General features: G+C 40.5%; 1 protein-coding gene across 6 annotated transcripts in view; it reads right to left on the minus strand.

The window, feature by feature from the left end:
- SMOC1 (SPARC related modular calcium binding 1) overlaps positions 1-17057 on the minus strand; it is a 131882-nt gene that overhangs the window by 53222 nt on the left and 61603 nt on the right. For all 6 annotated transcript variants that reach the window (XM_042048207.1, XM_042048204.1, XM_042048206.1 and 3 more), the window contains exon 5: positions 16372-16419. In XM_042048207.1, the coding sequence (XP_041904141.1) occupies positions 16372-16419 (48 nt within the window). The remainder of the gene's footprint in view (positions 1-16371; positions 16420-17057) is intronic.

Genomic DNA, 17057 nt, shown 5'->3' on the forward strand with positions numbered 1-17057 from the left:
AGAACAAAACCCCAAACTATTCCAGAGGCCTAAAGTCTCCAGTGATATTACATGAGAAGTACAGAATACTGTTACTTCAGGTACAAAGGTAATGAAGTATGTTCACTGAGTACAGTCTCCTCCTTTCTTCAAAGAGCTGTTAAATTCCACACTTTCAAAAGAGGCATGTCACTGCAATAGATCCATATACGCAGAATGTCACAGAGAGATTAAAGAGATCAAGTGTTACTTCCTAATCCCTCTAGATAGCAATGCTTCCAGACCAGGAACTCATGTACTTCAGAACCACATCCCTTGGTTGAAGAATATTTTCAGAGCCTTGAGGAAGAGTTCACTGGGATACTTCTCTTCCAAGTTTTATAACACAGCGTGAATACCCACTTTTTTTTCCCAAGACCACTGACTACAGGCAGTACTACTCAATAGAATACCTCCTCATGGGACATTTTAAAGCTATAAAACTCCTCCAGTAGGTGTCCTTTTTCTAGGTACACTTGCAAAAGTTAAGCAGATTTTTCTGGCTCAACTGCTGTCAACTTTAAAGTGGTATTTTTATCTTGCCACAGGATAAGAGTGAAACAGGCAGGTCTAAACGAAACTCCCTAAGCCATTTTCACATGAAGATACCTTAGATATAAACCAGAATCCCTCTTGTTCTGCTACTGTCAGAAGCTCATAAGCAAGAACAGTTTTTATTGTATTTGACTGACAATGACTCAAAACAGGAACAACTAGTTGCATGCCCAGATCTACTACTAGTGCTGGGCAAGAATTTTTTATGCAACCACTAGAATTCCCGTCCCCAAGTTTTATCCTTGCAAAACATCTAGCAGGCATCCACATCTGGAATGACTGTAGTGTACACTGGGGTTGAGGGAGAACGAGATCCAGTTCATGCAAAGGACAACTGTTAAAGTGATCATTTTACTCTGAATGACAAGCACTGAGGCCATGAGCAACTCAAGTTACATCACGAGAAAAGTAAACTCCTTGACATGAAAAAGCATTAATTACTGTGGAAAAATGTCAAGTAACTGCCTGCTGCTGTGAATTACCGTTCTTGACTCAAGCCACCTAATGGAAGCTGTAGAAAGAGGAAAAGTTAGAAGATAAAAGTGATGTACTGAAGGTCGATGTTGCTGCGGAAGCACATAGGTCTTGGCCTGCTAATGCGATGATGCAAGTATACAGATGATCTGTGCAGTGAGTATATTTTTCCTGGGTAGGACATGTGGTATGGGAGGCTAATGTTGTGTTTTCACTGGAATCCATGAGGCAATCTGTAAACACTTCTTCCATTTTGAAGAGCACAGGTGTTGACGGAGTCAATCATCCAGGCTTTAAACAAAATCTAGTCTTTTTTGTAAGTCTATAGCTTGAACATCAATGCTTCCCAGACTTGAGTCAGACTGAGAGAATAAGCAGATAACAATTTTAAATGCATAGCTCTGCTCTGGGAAGAGGTAGCCTTCTTCCAGTGTCAAGTGGTTTCTTCACTTACCATCACTTGGTGTTGGCTCAGTCATTAGAGAGCATAGCTAAAGCTAAACAAGCAACTTAGAGCACAGAGAGCCTGGACAATGAGTGAACTCTTAGCATGTTCTGTTTGATGCAGCAAAGTCCACCTTTAGCAAACCTGTCAAGTCAACAGCAAGGGAGAAGAGCTTTCCTAGGCTTTGGTACTCCGGAGGGACTTAAGTCATACATACTCATTCCTGTGGCTTTAGTAACTCTGGTCAGATGAACAAAGACCTGCCAGGTCAATTAGACTCCTTGTATCCACGCAGTTCCTGAATCTTGAAGACGCACTTTTGTCTTTGACATTTCTATGTATTATCCCCAGGTGCAGGGTATTTTAAGTATTAAAAAAAAATAAAAGAAAAAATACAACAAAACTTGTGTTTTGTGTTTGCACTACATGGGGTCTTAAACAAAAATACATGTCCCTTCTAGTATTGTAGGGGCGGAGAAAATTGTTGCCTTAACCACAATCCTTCCCTACATTAAATGAAATAATTTCAGCAAGTCATAATTAATTTAATAGTCTATGCGAACTTTTATGTACAGACATATATTGCCAATATAAGCGCAGAAAGTCAGCATTCATGCAAAAAAATTCTTACAATCTGGCCAATCAAGATAAGTTTTTGCAAGCAGCTGAAATGAAAACACACCAGTGCAGATAGACTTCCCTGCCAAGTTTTCACACTCCTATCCATAGCATCATTTAGGTTGAAAAAGACCTGTAAGATCGTCAAGTCCTACCACTTCTATGCAGGGAGATCCCACAACTGTTAAGAAAAAAACCCCAACTTTTTAAACCAAATCAGCAAAAGCCAAGTTCTCACTCTTTATTGCTTTAATTTTAAGAAACAGCAGCAATGTACTCCCTTTGGATATAACAACCCCCAAACACTTGGATATGGACTTTAAAAGGTGAAAATATGCCTAAGTGCTAAACATGGAAGGGCTCTGTATGGCTTAATGAGCTCTTAACTGCCAAGGTTGACTTGCTCTGTCACTGCAGTAATTTTTCTCTTCCTACGTCAACTATTCTGTATGCCATATGGATGCAGGCAGCCTTTATTTCAGCACTGCATTCCAGGCATCAACCAGATAGGATAAGGAGCCTTTCCCCGTGCCTTCTGGAAGGCATTAGTTCCCCCCACTTCCTTCTCACATCTCCCTTGCAGGTGCATCAACATGAAAAAAGCCACTCAAGCCCCAAGGACTTTGTGATCCAATGTACGCAGTGTTTGTTTGGCAGCACAATTCTTCGCCCTGCAAGAAAGCCTATCCCATGCACAGACAGCTGGAAGTAACTCTGACCCCTGTGACACAATTCAAAGCCTCCTCTGTTTGGCTTTTTGATTCCTGATTGACACACTCACTGCCAGGCGGAGATAAATGCTGCTGGGAGGACAATGTTGATCTGCTCTGACTATTCTTGTGAAGGACTTTTTCAGAATAATAAACAAAAACACTGGTGTGTTTAAGTGTCTGAATAGAACTGGAGGCAGACAGAGAGGGGAGTGGAGTGCTTTACAGAGGCTGGCAAGTCGATTGAAGAGTTAATTGTCTGGGTGTACAATGAGTTTATTCTGACCACAAACAAAGAGCCCACTCTTCCTAGGCCTGGTCCTTCAAAAGCAAACGTGTCAAAAGGGGTCTGGAGCAGCACTCATTAATAGCAATGCTCTAGTCTCTGGGATTCAGTGGCTTTGAAACTATTCAACCTCGAGATTCAGACAGAATCTCTCTAAAATCCAAAGTGCTTATTTACTGCATAAGTTCTAAAGGTAGTTCTACATTGACTAGCCAAAAGAAACCTGCCCTCTAACCTCTCATTCTTTTCAGCCTTTAAACAGCTTCTTTTGAAAAATAAAGACATAGCAAGGTATTACCCTTCACACATAATGCTGTAGACACCTTCCTCAACATGAGATCCAGTTTTATATTATTTCAATTGTGTGTCATGTAAAACTGACCCTTAATGTCTCATACTTGGGAAGATACAAAATCCCAGCCCACATCTGGACCTGCATTTCAGAGCTCGCACTATAACAGGTCAAACCAATACAATGTCCAAAACCATCCCGTGCCTCTGGGAAAGTTCAGATCCAGATTCAGATTTGAACTTTACAGGTTGAACCAAGCCCTATGGTAATTACCCCTTAAAATACCTGACTCCCTTCTGTAAGGTATGCAAACCTTTCTGGGGAGAAAAAACATCTTCTTAGTACTGCTGCATGGAAGACAAGGCAGTTGAAAACTGAGCCATTATAATTTACCACTTCGATGGCAACACTCTTAGGGATTTTGGTGTCAATTCAGAGACACTACATGTTACTGGAACAAGCAGCAGCTATAAAGATCAGAGAATTAAGCTGAGCTTTCTTGTGATGTAAATTTGCTTCACTACTTGTGAAAAGTTGTTGTTTTAACACACTTACAGAAATGTAGCATTCCAAAGAACATTTTCCTCAAGTATATGGGCATGCTTCCAAGCAGAAGACAAACTACCTTAAGATTATTAAAGCCATTATTTAAGAGCACTAATCTAATTCAAACTTGAGACTCACCCTTTGCTCTCCCCTTTCTCAAGCTAAAATCCCCAATATAGTGCAATCAACTAATTTGAGAGGACAGCAGGGAGCCACAAGTTTGTGTGATCTCTCTTTTGTTCTAGTGAGAAATAAGTGAAGGATTCAAAACCTCAAAACCTGTGAAATAAGATTTCTTGGTTTGCAGCCAGTTTCTCTCCAAATTGTAAACAATAAACCACAGTCTCAACCAATTTTGCGGGCTTGGAGTTTTGAACAAGAAGCAGCAGTATCCCTCAGGTAGCCTGAGTACAGATGTAACTCAAAATAAGGAAACTGCACACAGTCCTGTTGTTTAGAACTAGAACTCTCAGTTCATTTTTGGGCCAAACTCCAACACACAGATGATGATCTCTATAAAAGCAATTTGTACATAAGATATGGGTTAAAGAAGCGGATGATCAGATTTTCATTTGGTTATCAGAGCATTTCTGAGGTCAAATGCAAGGAAGCTTGAATGGAGAAGACCTGCCACTGCACATAGATTTACCTTATTGCAGTTTTACAGTTTTCAGACTTCACAGACAAATTCCTTCCCAAAAGGCAAAACAGGTCTCTTCAAAAATGTGGAAGTAATAGGAAAAATAAATGCCCAAGGCCAGATTTGAACCTTACCTGTTAAAAAGGCGAAGCAGGTAATAAAGGTCATGTTACTTTCGAGACCATCTTCAGTAAGATTTGCACAAAAAAGCTTTATTTTTGATCAACATAGAATCACTGTCAAGCTGTGGATACATTGTCCCCATTGTGCCCTCCCCCACTTTCAGAGACTTGTTATTCTCACCCTCCTGCAACAATCCCAGCAGCAGTTTTATTCCTTAAACTAGACAGAAATCATCCAGTGACTTAGAATACATGCTCTTGTCATCAGCTCTTACCTACAGAACCAAGCCTCCAGTTAATGTCACTGCCCCAAACAGAATGACAACTAGGTTGCTAATGGTTTTAATTGTATTGATTTAAGTCAAAAACCTTAAGTTCACTCCCAGAGTGGCTCAAATTGCCAGGAGGAAAAAAAAAAAAAAGGGGGGGGGGGGGGTAAAAAAAAAAGAACCTGCATATCCATTCAAAGGCTCTTGAGGGAGCTGCTAAGATACAAGTAATTTTTCTTAATCTATCATTTCCACTCTATCAGATTCAAGCCTTTCTCCCTTTGAGCTTAGTTCCTCCTTTCCATCATAGGCAAAATACTACAATTCTTTGGCAGAAGGGACTATTTCCCTGGTATTGCTGCATCTTTTCTATCCAACTGCTGTTCTAGCTACTTTGCTGAGCTAATAATCAAAACTTCCATTTTTTTTAATGACTGTATAAGCTATACAATACTTTTACCTTGAAACATGACCATATCCTCAATCCCATGGTGTCGAAATTCATTCGCTTTTACTTTGTTCATATATCTTCTGAAATAAGCTTGGCAGCAGCAGGGACAACACTAAAATCTCTCTTTGGACTAGAGTCCATTAGCCCCACTGAACAGCTTGCCTAGAAATGCTACATGTAAGTGCCATATGTTGACTTATACGTTGATTTCACAATAATGAATAATTAATAATTAAGATAATTTCAGAACATAGTTTCTAGCAGCAGACAAGCTACGAGCCCATCCTCACTAGCAACGTAAGAATGTTTAAAACACTCAAGTTCAACTACTTGTTGAGAAAGGAGAAGGGGAACAAAGCTCAGAGTCCCAGCTCAGCTTCCAGGCTCTGCTTCAATCTGGGTAAGTTTTCAGACAGGATCTCAGCCTGCCTGTCATTGCAGACTGATGTTTCACAGCTGCTAGCAATGTTCTGCATGGCTAAAGAAATTAATCTCGACCACCATGGAGCGTGGCTCTTCTCCTTATGTACCAGCAACAATTTCACTGTGTAAAAAATCAGCTACAACAACACCTGGGAAGGCTATTGGAATGCCTTCAAAGCTAAAGAACACACACAGGCTGCAGAAAGAGGCTCCCAATGGGAGCAAAGAATATTATTCATTCAGCTGTATACTTGAAGCTGTCCTTCAAGAGTCTAATGTCATCCCCCTACTGAGACACACGCCTGAAGGAAAATGGAGACACAGCTAAAAGAATCAGGGAGGACTAAATGTTTTTTTGGACTGGCCATAACACACAGCACCAAAAACTACCTGTTACCAAAAATCATGACTACTTAACACTTGCTGAAGAATGATGACCTATTTACCAAGTACCAATGGCAGCCAGCTGTAGGGATGGCACTCAGTTTCAAAACAGAGTCTCCAAGGCTCATTTTGACCAGCAGACACCTTCATGGGTCACATGGCATAGAAAAGCTTTGCTGTGGTAAATACATCCCAGCAATCATACAGCTGCAAATCCAGCACTTCCCCTTTTTTTCTACAGAAAAGGATCAAGGTAATGAAGATGAGAGGAAGAACTGAAACAACCTTTTTCTTCAGGGAGATTATTAAAGCTTATTTCCTTTCAATTGTTAAACACTGAATAAAGAAGAATTAGGCTCTGTATCTGTGTAGTAAAAACTGTATCCAAGTACATATCAATATAGGCTACAACCAAATTATTTGGAAAAGCTATTGACAATCCATACAAGGGATGTTAGGCCATCTTGTTCCAAGGAGGAGTACTCTCTGTAGTAATAAACAGAGAAAAGGGAGGTGAGTTAGAAGAGGCAAAGTAATACATGGCTGCTCTAGACAGTCCTGGCACTAAGCTTCACAGGGAAGCTGGAGAGAAGCAGCACAACACAGAAAAACAGAGCAGCAATATTACACAGGCTGGGTAAATCACAGTTAGCAAAAGTTGGCATATAGACTATTAGGAATGTTTGTTGGTGGCTTTCTTTTTATCCAAAGCAGAAACACCTCCAAAGCGTCAGCATTACTTACACTGTAGAGTGAGTGATGAGATCAAGAAACCAGCAATAGCTAGCACTGAGAACATTTAAAAATAGATTGAAGGAGGGGAAGCAGAATAGGAGATGCTTAACGTTTTAATAGCTTTGTACTTGGTAGAAGAACACATTTTTATCTCACCCTGTAAACACTACAAGTATTACAGATACCGCAGGATTTTAAGCTACAGTATCTTAATTTTGCACCATCCTCTGTTTGGCTCACTGCCTTGAGTGACATTTGAAATAAAACAGGGAGCAAAAAAGTTTCCACACATAGAAATATTTTGCTTAAGGCACCATATCTCATAGCAAGGTTTTTAGCACTTGACATTGCCCAAACTTTGAGCAAAGTTTGCAAAAAGCTCTACAGCACTGTCAACAGCTGCCTGATCACTGCTGGCAAAAGCAACAACCACCTTAGGATTGTTTAGTTTAGCCTCTCTGGTTTTATTCTACCTACAATATATCACTTTTTTTTCAGGAGCCTCTACTTTGATGTGAAGTATTCTCTGTTTCCACACAGCCCAACAGACACCCCCTCCTCAACTACCTCTCCTGAAAGGCTGCTCAGAGTCCATGATCAACTACCACCTTGTCACTTGTAGGCTGTGTAAGAGCCCAGATACCTGCAGCTGTAGAAAAGGGAGCACATCTGAAATGCCTGCAAGGACATTGCTCTGATTCTCATCTTAGACTGCTTTGCTGAACAACAAAAAAAATTAACAAGTGTTATGCAAGCTTTATATAGTAATAACAAGATCCCTAGCTTTGGAAACATTTTAGAAGCTACCTGAAAATACATGGTGAGCTGGGGCAAGGGGCATGAAGGGTGTGATTAGAATACCAGTCTTCCTTTCCTCTCTACCCAATATCACTCACATTCCCTTTCACTCCTCTCCTTCCAGCTCTGGTCTCTTCAAGGTAAAGACTCTATAAATTCTCCCACATCTTCAAGGCCTATAAGTGGGGGGTTGGAGACAGCAGCAAATTTGCCAGATCAATGGCCATTTGAAATTCAGACATATGGTTGAAGCCCTACAGCTGCATGTGTTAATTACCACACGTGTCCCCTGTAAAGCAGTCTGTTAAACACAAAAAGAAAACAGAAGAGAAAAAAGCCTTTCCAAGGGATTAAGTAAATAGTCTAAATTTTTGACCCTGCTCCCCCAGACACATGCCTGTGTATAAGCTGCCTTCCTTTCTCCCAACACCTGCGTACTGAGGAAGCACAAGACCCCTTCCACCTCTAGCCATGTGCAGTCAGCCTATCTCAGAGTGTACTTTTCCCCTTCTAGCTCCTCATTTCCAGCTTCTTCTCTCGCCAGCCTCTCTCCCTTTCTCCTTTAGAGGACTAATTCCTGGCTGACAACCAGACTAGCCTTGGGCTTACAATATGCCTTTTCATTTCCTTGCAGGCAAAGAGAATGGATACCTCACTGATATATCTGTATTGCATGATTGCATGTGTGAAAATGAAGAAAAAGGGATTGGGGGGGGGGGGGGGGGGGGAACAGATGTTTTTCCACCGCTTGTTTCCACAAGTTTTTTTCCTCCCTGGATCATTAAAGAGGAGTGTCAGAGCTTTAGTAAGCACAACTTTGCTCTCTAACTACATAGCTCCAGCTTTTTCACCCCAGGATCTGAACTTTGTCTAAAGGAGGTTTTCTACTTGATGATGAAACCAAAGGAACAGTTTCTGTACGAGAAAGAATGGAGAACAGAGGGAATCAGATACGGTAACAGTAGTGCTGGAAGGACCTCCAAGGGATCTAATGTGTTTCAGAAGGAAATGTGTATGCACAGAACAAAGCATCTCAGTGTACACAGGGTATAAGTGACAACACATTCACAACATTAAAATATTTTTATTTTAAGATGAAGGTCAATCCTCAAGTTACAGACTGCCAGACATCTACAGATGGATTGTTCAAAATTAACCAGAGACAACTGATTTTAAGAACCACCTCATTTAATGGCAATTTGTGAGCAGCTGAGCAGTCAAGATGAAACCTGTCAAATCCTTACACAAATTGCTTTGCTGCAGCACCTAAAGGTCCCATCAGAAACTGAGCACCAAGCTGAGCATTGGAACATGTAATAAAAGACACAGATACTGCCCAGAAAAGTTCAGTCTGTGGGGAAGACTTCTCCCATCCTTAGCTTTTATCAAAGCATTTTGCAGTACAGCTCCCTTGCTGTCAACAGGGAACAAAAGTCCAGATGAGCACACAGAGGAAAGCTGTTATTCCAGCTAGATCTGTTGTGAAGAAGCCTTAATTCCCCCAGGTGCCATCTCAGGAACTTGAACAAACATTGGGGTTGCCTCTCTAGCTTCTCCCTACCTTATTTACAGGCACACATGGTCTGCATACATTCAAGCTTTCCCTTCACAATTTCATAGTTTATCTCTCTTATAGAGAAACTTTGACAGAGCTCATGGGGCAAAGGATTTGAAAGGAAAGTACTTCCAGCCCCTTGACCAAACACCTGCACCACGACAAAACACATTTCCTGGTGCATTACTCTGATTTGAAAGAAAACAATGCTAACATTCAGATGGCTAAATTCTATAGAGCATGAGAAGAATAATTTCAACAACTCTTTAAAAAAAGGTTTTGAGCCTACATGAAGTATTTAAACAACAAAACCCGCTCACAGACCCCAAATTTATTCAATTTCTCTGCAAGTTGTAATGATCAGACACCAGAAATCCACGTATAGCACATAAACAGTTAATAATACCTTAACAGATGTTGTTTAATCAATTGTTAGTCTACTTATTAGATCTACTCACCAGGTTGCTCAATACTATGACTTAATAATTTAAAAACCTTTACAGCTGTTCTTAAGGCATTACAGACATGAGTTGTCTGTAGATTGCTATAATAACACTCGTAAACTACAATTTTATTAAGTCATATTATATAGACTAAGCTACCGATTGGAACTGCTACTTTATAGATGAAAGCAGAATTCTTGCATTGTATCAAACAAAATACACTTTAAAACAGAATTTGCCTTCTTTTTATACTTGCCAATGAAACTTTCTTCAGCCTCAAATTTGATACATATGTTCTGAGGCCCACAAAAAAGTCTTGATGAAAACGAAACCATTTCAGACAAGGCAGTGATTTGGGGAACCAAAAGGATTGGTTTTAGTTCTACTGTCTAGGTAACAAATTTGAGGTTTTACTTCTAGACTCTAATATTTCAAAAAATCTGCTTGCTTCCTGTGATATATCTAAGAGCTTTTTAGAACATTGCTCTGCTCTGGAAAAATGATCCAATATACACAGTATTGTAAAATTACATTCCTCTGTTCTCACAAAAATTGATCACAATTCCCAGTTAAAAGTTGTGTTCTTGCTATCTAATTAAATCTCTCATATTGGCAAACTGCAGTCTACCATACCTGTGAAATCAACTTGCTTTCTACAGTTACATTTAACTGGAATTTAATAAATAATTTTGTAGATTATATACAGTCTGGAGATAGCAATAGGAACCAGAGAGAATTCTGACTATTTACAAACTGGCAAACCTACTGATTAAGTAAATAGTATTTTTTACAGAACTATTTTATATTATAACAGGGAAGAGAACTTCAATTCCACTGCTAAGTTTGCTTGGAAATATAAATATGGGCTAACCAAAATCTTATGTGCTACAAATTCCATCTACAGAAATTTTTGCTCACAGCCCACTTGAGCTGTTGCAGGACAGTTTTTGTTACACTCACCTCTCCCCATAACTTCTCAGTCAGTTTCATGAAAAGCAGCACATATTCATGTTTCTCCCATAGATTGTTTCCTAACTCTATCAGATTTTAACAGGGAAGACTGAGAAACTGTGACCATCAGCGTGCAGTAGAACAAATCAAGCTTTTGCACATCTGAAAGACTTGGAGCACTCTTGTAGCACACACACATAGCAAATCTGTTGCTTTCATGAAGCAGACTTATTACATATGCATAGCAGTCTAACTTTCCACATAGCTACACTACACACCCAGCTCTATCCGCAAGCATCAAATTGTTTGCACATTTTGAGCACACCTGTGCTCAACCTGTATTTTACCTGTAAGAGACCTGACAAACACATCAGCCCTGGTCTAGGCTATTACATGATGAAGTTAAACAGTTCAGAAAATGATATTTGCACAAACACTCTCCTCCATCCAGATTTCTAAGTTAGTATATATCGTTTATTTAAATCTATATACTTAACATATGGGATCCAGGTGAATTGTTTGGGTAGCACTGCAGACTTGCTACCTGCTAATGTTCTGCAAAAAATTAATCATAAGATGGTGTTCACCAGCTAGAACCATCACTTGACTTCATACGGCCTCAGCAAACTTGTATTTACTTCATCTTACTGATGAAGGCCACACAGTATTTCTCTATCTTTCCTGTATTCTCCAAAAACTGCTAATGACATCAAAGCATTCTCAGTATTTATGCAGCTGGAGACACAGCTGAAGCTCGATTTGTGTAACAGCACAGTTGTGTTTCAGATTTTATCAGTACCTAGTTGAATCCAGAAAGAACTGGAGAAGGTAAAGACCAAGTCCCAGTCTGGTGCTTTAGTCACATTTCAACTTAATGTTTTTGTCAAGATAGTATCTCTTCTGTGAGACATTGGAGCCCCTGTGGAGGCCATGTGCTCCTCTCCCTGCGAGCTGAGGGCAGGTGAATTAGTGCCAGCTGCACCTGACTTCTTACCACCAGCAGACAAAGCTTCCAGGTGCCCAGGTACAAGCGGCTCCATTTATTTACATCAGCACAAGCTGTCCTTCACTTGGGTTTGCCTGAGGAGAGTGTTCACCATTTACCGCTCAGCCTAATTACTGACTCACAGTAATGGCTCATTACTAATTCAAATTGCTCAGTCTGTTGGCTGCACAACTGGGCCTTTAGCATTTTCTAGAGGTAAGACTCTTGGAAAACAGCAGGAAAAAAGCCACAGAATGGGCCAACTTGCCCACAATTGCAGCCCAGAATTTTCCTGCCAACAAAGCCTGCCTTTAAACTAATTTCTTACAGTTAAACCCACAAAAAGGAGCCCAATTCTACATATTTAATTGGCAGGAATTTAAAGTTGCTCATCTTAGGTTTCTCAAAGTGCTTCAGCATTTTCTTGCAGGCTGCAAAACTCATTGAAGAAAGCTTTTTGCAGCTCCATACAAGAGTCATGTCTACGTGTAAGATAGTAAGTGTACAACAAGCTCAGCCTGGGCTTTGCCTTCTGCAGGGCCATCACTGCTTACATTTCACCAACAATTACTCAGGGAATGGCAGATGCTATTGTCAGCTTTTACAATAGGGAAACGAGACAAGTCAAAACAGGCCTGGAATTTTTCGCACTGCAAAAGACTCTCTAAAAGAAAAAGGGAGTTCATACCACTCAAGACTTTTCATGACTGACACTGAAAGTTACTCCAGCCCAAATTTACCCTGTAGCTGCATCATCTTTAAAGCCCAGATCACTGAACCAACCATCCCTTTCCATTTCCTTCACTCAGTTGATTTAAAAATGCTACCATACAGTGTCCAGAACAGTGTATCCCCACTTCAACATATTTCCTCTTCGCTCACTTTTAATTCACTCTGATTCCAGTTTTAAGAAGGAAGAGCAAATGACTTTACAGAGATAAGCAGTTACATGGCTGTTTTTTATATCCCTCTGATTCCTAACAAGCCTACTTTTAAGACCACCTTGGTGGCTGTAAAAGACACTCCTCCTGATTGCAATATGCTAAATCTGAGCTAAAGCCCCAACATTTCACAGATAAAGAAAATAAAACTTTGTTTTGTTTCATGTTTACTACTTTTGTCTCAAAGTATGGCACAATTTCCCTTTGGCTGGAAAGAAATGTCCCGCATTCTTTAGGCAGGGAAGAAATCCAGTAACACTGGCTCCAAGGATGCCTTTCACTGCTTCTTAAAACATTAACAACATCCTAGGGTGAGAAACTGGGGAGATCCAGACCTCTAGAGGACAGCATGCGTTTTTCAAGTGTCTCAGGACCTTCAAACTAAGCAGCAACTGGAGCAAATTAATGCAAGAAGCTCCTCATAAGAAAGGACTATACAAAGAACAAGTCAGAATAAAAAAAAAAGAGACAGCAACAGAAATCTGCAGGTTCTGGATATCCTAATCCTACAGAAGAGTAATTGCATTCCTTGGCAAAGGTCTCGGGAACTTGTTCTTCATTTGCAGGACAAATTCAGCATAGAAAGGTCAGTGTAAGTGTCTGAACTGCAAAGTCACAAAGCAAGTATGTTCTGGAGGGCCTGGGTTTCCATTCCACCTTGTGCAAACATGCCTCCATCTCCCCAGGCCCACGTCTGCACTGCCTTCCAGCAACTGAATGCTTCTCCGACACAGAACAAATCAATATGGCCTATTTTAAAGTTTTAAGTTTGGTGCCAATTTAATTTGATTTTAATTATCTTATGGGGTAAATTGTATGAGTAACTGGCATCGCATCATACAGAAACAGCAGCAATGTAAATATGGATAATCAGAGCACGGAATTTAAAAATAAGAAGTATCTCTTGCCAACATGCTTGCTTGTTCTCTGCAGAAAGCTCCACTTCTGGAACTACATGCCAAGCCACATGAACACAAAGCCATTTTGTTTTCTTCTCATCAGTAGTGAGAGAGCCTGTGAGTGGAATCGTATGTTACCTCACATCTTCTGGTACTCCAACATACCTACTGAGCCCCAGAAATTAGAGCTAAACAGGAAGGAAAAGAGGGCAAAAGATTTGGAGAAAGAGTTATTACCAATAACCAGCCTTTTTTTCCTTCCAACATTAATTTGCCTCTTCAAAAGGAGAGCTAATATGCTAGTAAAGTCTTCATTTATTACCCAGCAACGTAAGCCTACCCCGTCCACACTGTTTCTAAGGCAGAGCAGCCTCCACCCTTTTGCCCTGAAGACTTGAAAGGCACAAAGTCTATTAGTTCATATTTTACATTCCTGTATGAATTAGACAAAAGAAATCACTTTTGAGAGTCTTAGCTATACTTTGTCTTCCCCAGAGCTTTGTCTTCCAAAGAGCGTATCTGTGCCAGATACGCTCTTTGACTATAAGACCCTCACTCAGGGATGGAGAGAGGGAGGAGTCTGCTGTGCAATTGGAAAATTCCAAAAGCTCCCAAATCAGACAGCAGTAGCCCAAAGAGATATCAGAAGCTTACAGGTTGTTCCTCTACAATAGAAAGGTCATCACTGACCCAGTTCCTGCTGGACCCTCCTCATCCTGCCCTTTTGATCACCTGGCAAAGAGGAATCTTTGCAACAAGTGTCTGAACACTCAGCTAGAACAGATGGTTATGCACATGCTAGCTTGCCATCAGTCTTCAGAAAAGCCAGACATGCAGCAATCGCCTTACTTCAAGAAGGCCAGGCGGTTCTTGATTCCTTACAACAGGACCTGATACTGGAAATTTGAATGAAGGTAACTTAAGTCAAGAAAAAACACTGATAAGAAGGATGAATTCATTTTTAGATTAGTCATTTTCATCACTAGATGAAAAAGTAATCCTGTGTCCATCAAATTTTAAACCAAATTATTACAGCTTCTAAAAGCCCTCTTGATTTTAAAAGACCCGTTAAATAGCTGCTCGTAAGTACTTTCCTAACATGATGGAATAGGGCCAGACTTGCTTGTGTGTGGGTTTCCAGCAGATACAAAGAGATTCAGAACTGCAGGGGACAGAAAGTTTACATGACTGCTTGAAGCATGCTGGCCCCAAAGGGAAATGTTTCCCCTTTGACAGTTACTGCACAGGACATTTCTGCAGCCACATCACCAAGCATACCATCCTTGAAACAGGATGCCACAGGCAGCACCAAGGAGAAACAATTTATATTACAAATTTTAAATTAATTCATACCATTTACAGTTTTCTTTTTGCATGTTCCAACCTCTGAGTTAATAAAGGGAGTGAAGAAGAAGAAACAAGTTCAGATGTTTTCCCCTTTTGCTCCTATTTCTCATGAAATCCAGTGTCAGCTGCTTTCAATTCTAGAACAACAGACCAGGACTACCCAGGTAAAAAGCTTACAAATAACTCAAAAATAATGCAGATTTCAAGAGCTATTTGATTTGCTTGTATTTCAGGCTAGACTAGCAATGACTGCATTAACAGAATTATAACCATGTGTTCAGGTGCCAATTACACATTAATGCATAATTACAGGTTTAAAGAGACATATCCTTACCTAAAATAAGAAACAGGCTTCAGCATTCAGTCTCAACTAAGTAGTTTTCCCTGCATCTTTCTTCTCCTTACCTTTTCTTAAGCTATTATATACAAGCAATAGACTGGAGAGCGGATATGCTCAAAATACATCTCTGCTCTGAACAGAGCAACCTAATCCCTATTAAGTGCTTTCAGGACCTCATTGACATTCCCAGCATGGAAGATGTCCCTCAAATTAAAGTATTGGGATCAAAGTCAGTGTTTTCCTGGGTTTTGAAGTGTCAGGAATAACTGGTTTAGAGAGTTAGCACTAAAAATCCTGCTTCAGTTATCAAAACAGGAACTTCTCCCAGGAAAGAGCATTCATCCTCACCATCAGAAGTGAGGATGCATTCAGCACAGTTTTCCTGGAGTATGGAGACAAACTCAAAAGTTGACTCTGAACTGGGGCTAGAGGGGAGAAAGGCTGAAAATTAGGGTGTAGAAAAGGCCTAAAGACATGTTTGGCTGCTCCTCAATGTATGCTTCAGTGGTCAACCCTCCCGAAACCATTTCGGTGAATGCAAACCAGAGGACACAGGGAAGAGCTACAAATACTCACAGGAGAAGAACAGTGACCCGTCTAATGCCTTGTTCAGGACAGGCAAGGACTGAAGACAAGAGCATAAAGAATCAATGCCTGTGAGGTTTCCAAGCACCGCTAAGGTTTAATCCAGCACTGCTCCAGCTGGCCAGAGGGTTTTATGAGCTGTCAAAAAACCCCACCTTTCAGTGCATACAAAGCCACAACCATGACATTGGCACTCCTGTTTCCTGGAGTACCAGTCATACTGACAGCCTCCATAATCTCTAGGGATTCTACTGAGAAATGCTCAGTATGTTATTTCAAGGTGAACAAGCAGAGGGTATTCTGGGCCAGCCACTCCTTTGGGAAGCTCAGCTTTCTTGTACTTCAACTCAGCTGAGGAGCACAGAGCAGAGCACACCCTTTTCTACTCCACAGGGAGCAGAATGGTCATCTTATTCTTCCTCCTGAAGGGGAGCTCCGATAGCACACCCACCCCTGCACCCTGAGCTGGTTAGGAAGCCGTGTTCTGAGCTATCTTAAGGGACTTGGCTGGGCAGCTGCTATTACAAAACAAGCTGGTGAAGCACAGGACTCCACTCACCTTTCCTTCCCGAATTACCCTGGCTTGATGGTTTATCAGTTACAGAACCTAAAGGGGAGAATAAAAAGAAGAGAAAAAGAAAAAGACATCAATTTAGATGCTGCACAATCACACAGAACATATGATATCACATTAATACAGTCAATATCTCAACCCATAAAGCATCTATTTTACTTGTCAACAGCTCCATTTAGGACTCAGAAAGCCAGTGGCTTCAACCAATGTGAAAAGCAACAGGAAGTTTTATGCATTAAGATGTTAAATCAGGATAAGGACAAACAAGAAATCTTTAGTAGCTGGATGTTGTGATTTGAAAGATCTCAACAGAGCAGCATGCTAGTAAGAAACCTGGAAAAAATCCAAGGGCAAGAAGGAAAGATCAGTAAGAGTCACTTCTTTCGTTTGCAAATGTCAGGAAGAACAAATCAAAAACAGATGGGGCGAGTGTGCAGGGAATGCAAGCACAGTATTCTAAAGGAAAGGGATTAAGTGGGACAATTTGCAGAAAATTGATTTCAACCAACCCCTGAACATCCCCAGCTGTTTGAAATAGGACACTGAATAAGATCCAGCATGTACTTGAATAGAACACATCTTGGGTTGTTTACTGTAAGTTAGATCGTCACATAGTATGTATGATTCTATGCCTGTTTCTGCACTCTGCTTTAGTGCTTCATCCCCGTTTT

Source organism: Corvus kubaryi, unplaced genomic scaffold (assembly GCF_017639235.1).
Source record: "Corvus kubaryi isolate FWS band 111438036 unplaced genomic scaffold, C.kubaryi_AGA036_p1.0 66, whole genome shotgun sequence".
NCBI classification, from domain to species: Eukaryota; Metazoa; Chordata; class Aves; order Passeriformes; family Corvidae; genus Corvus; species Corvus kubaryi.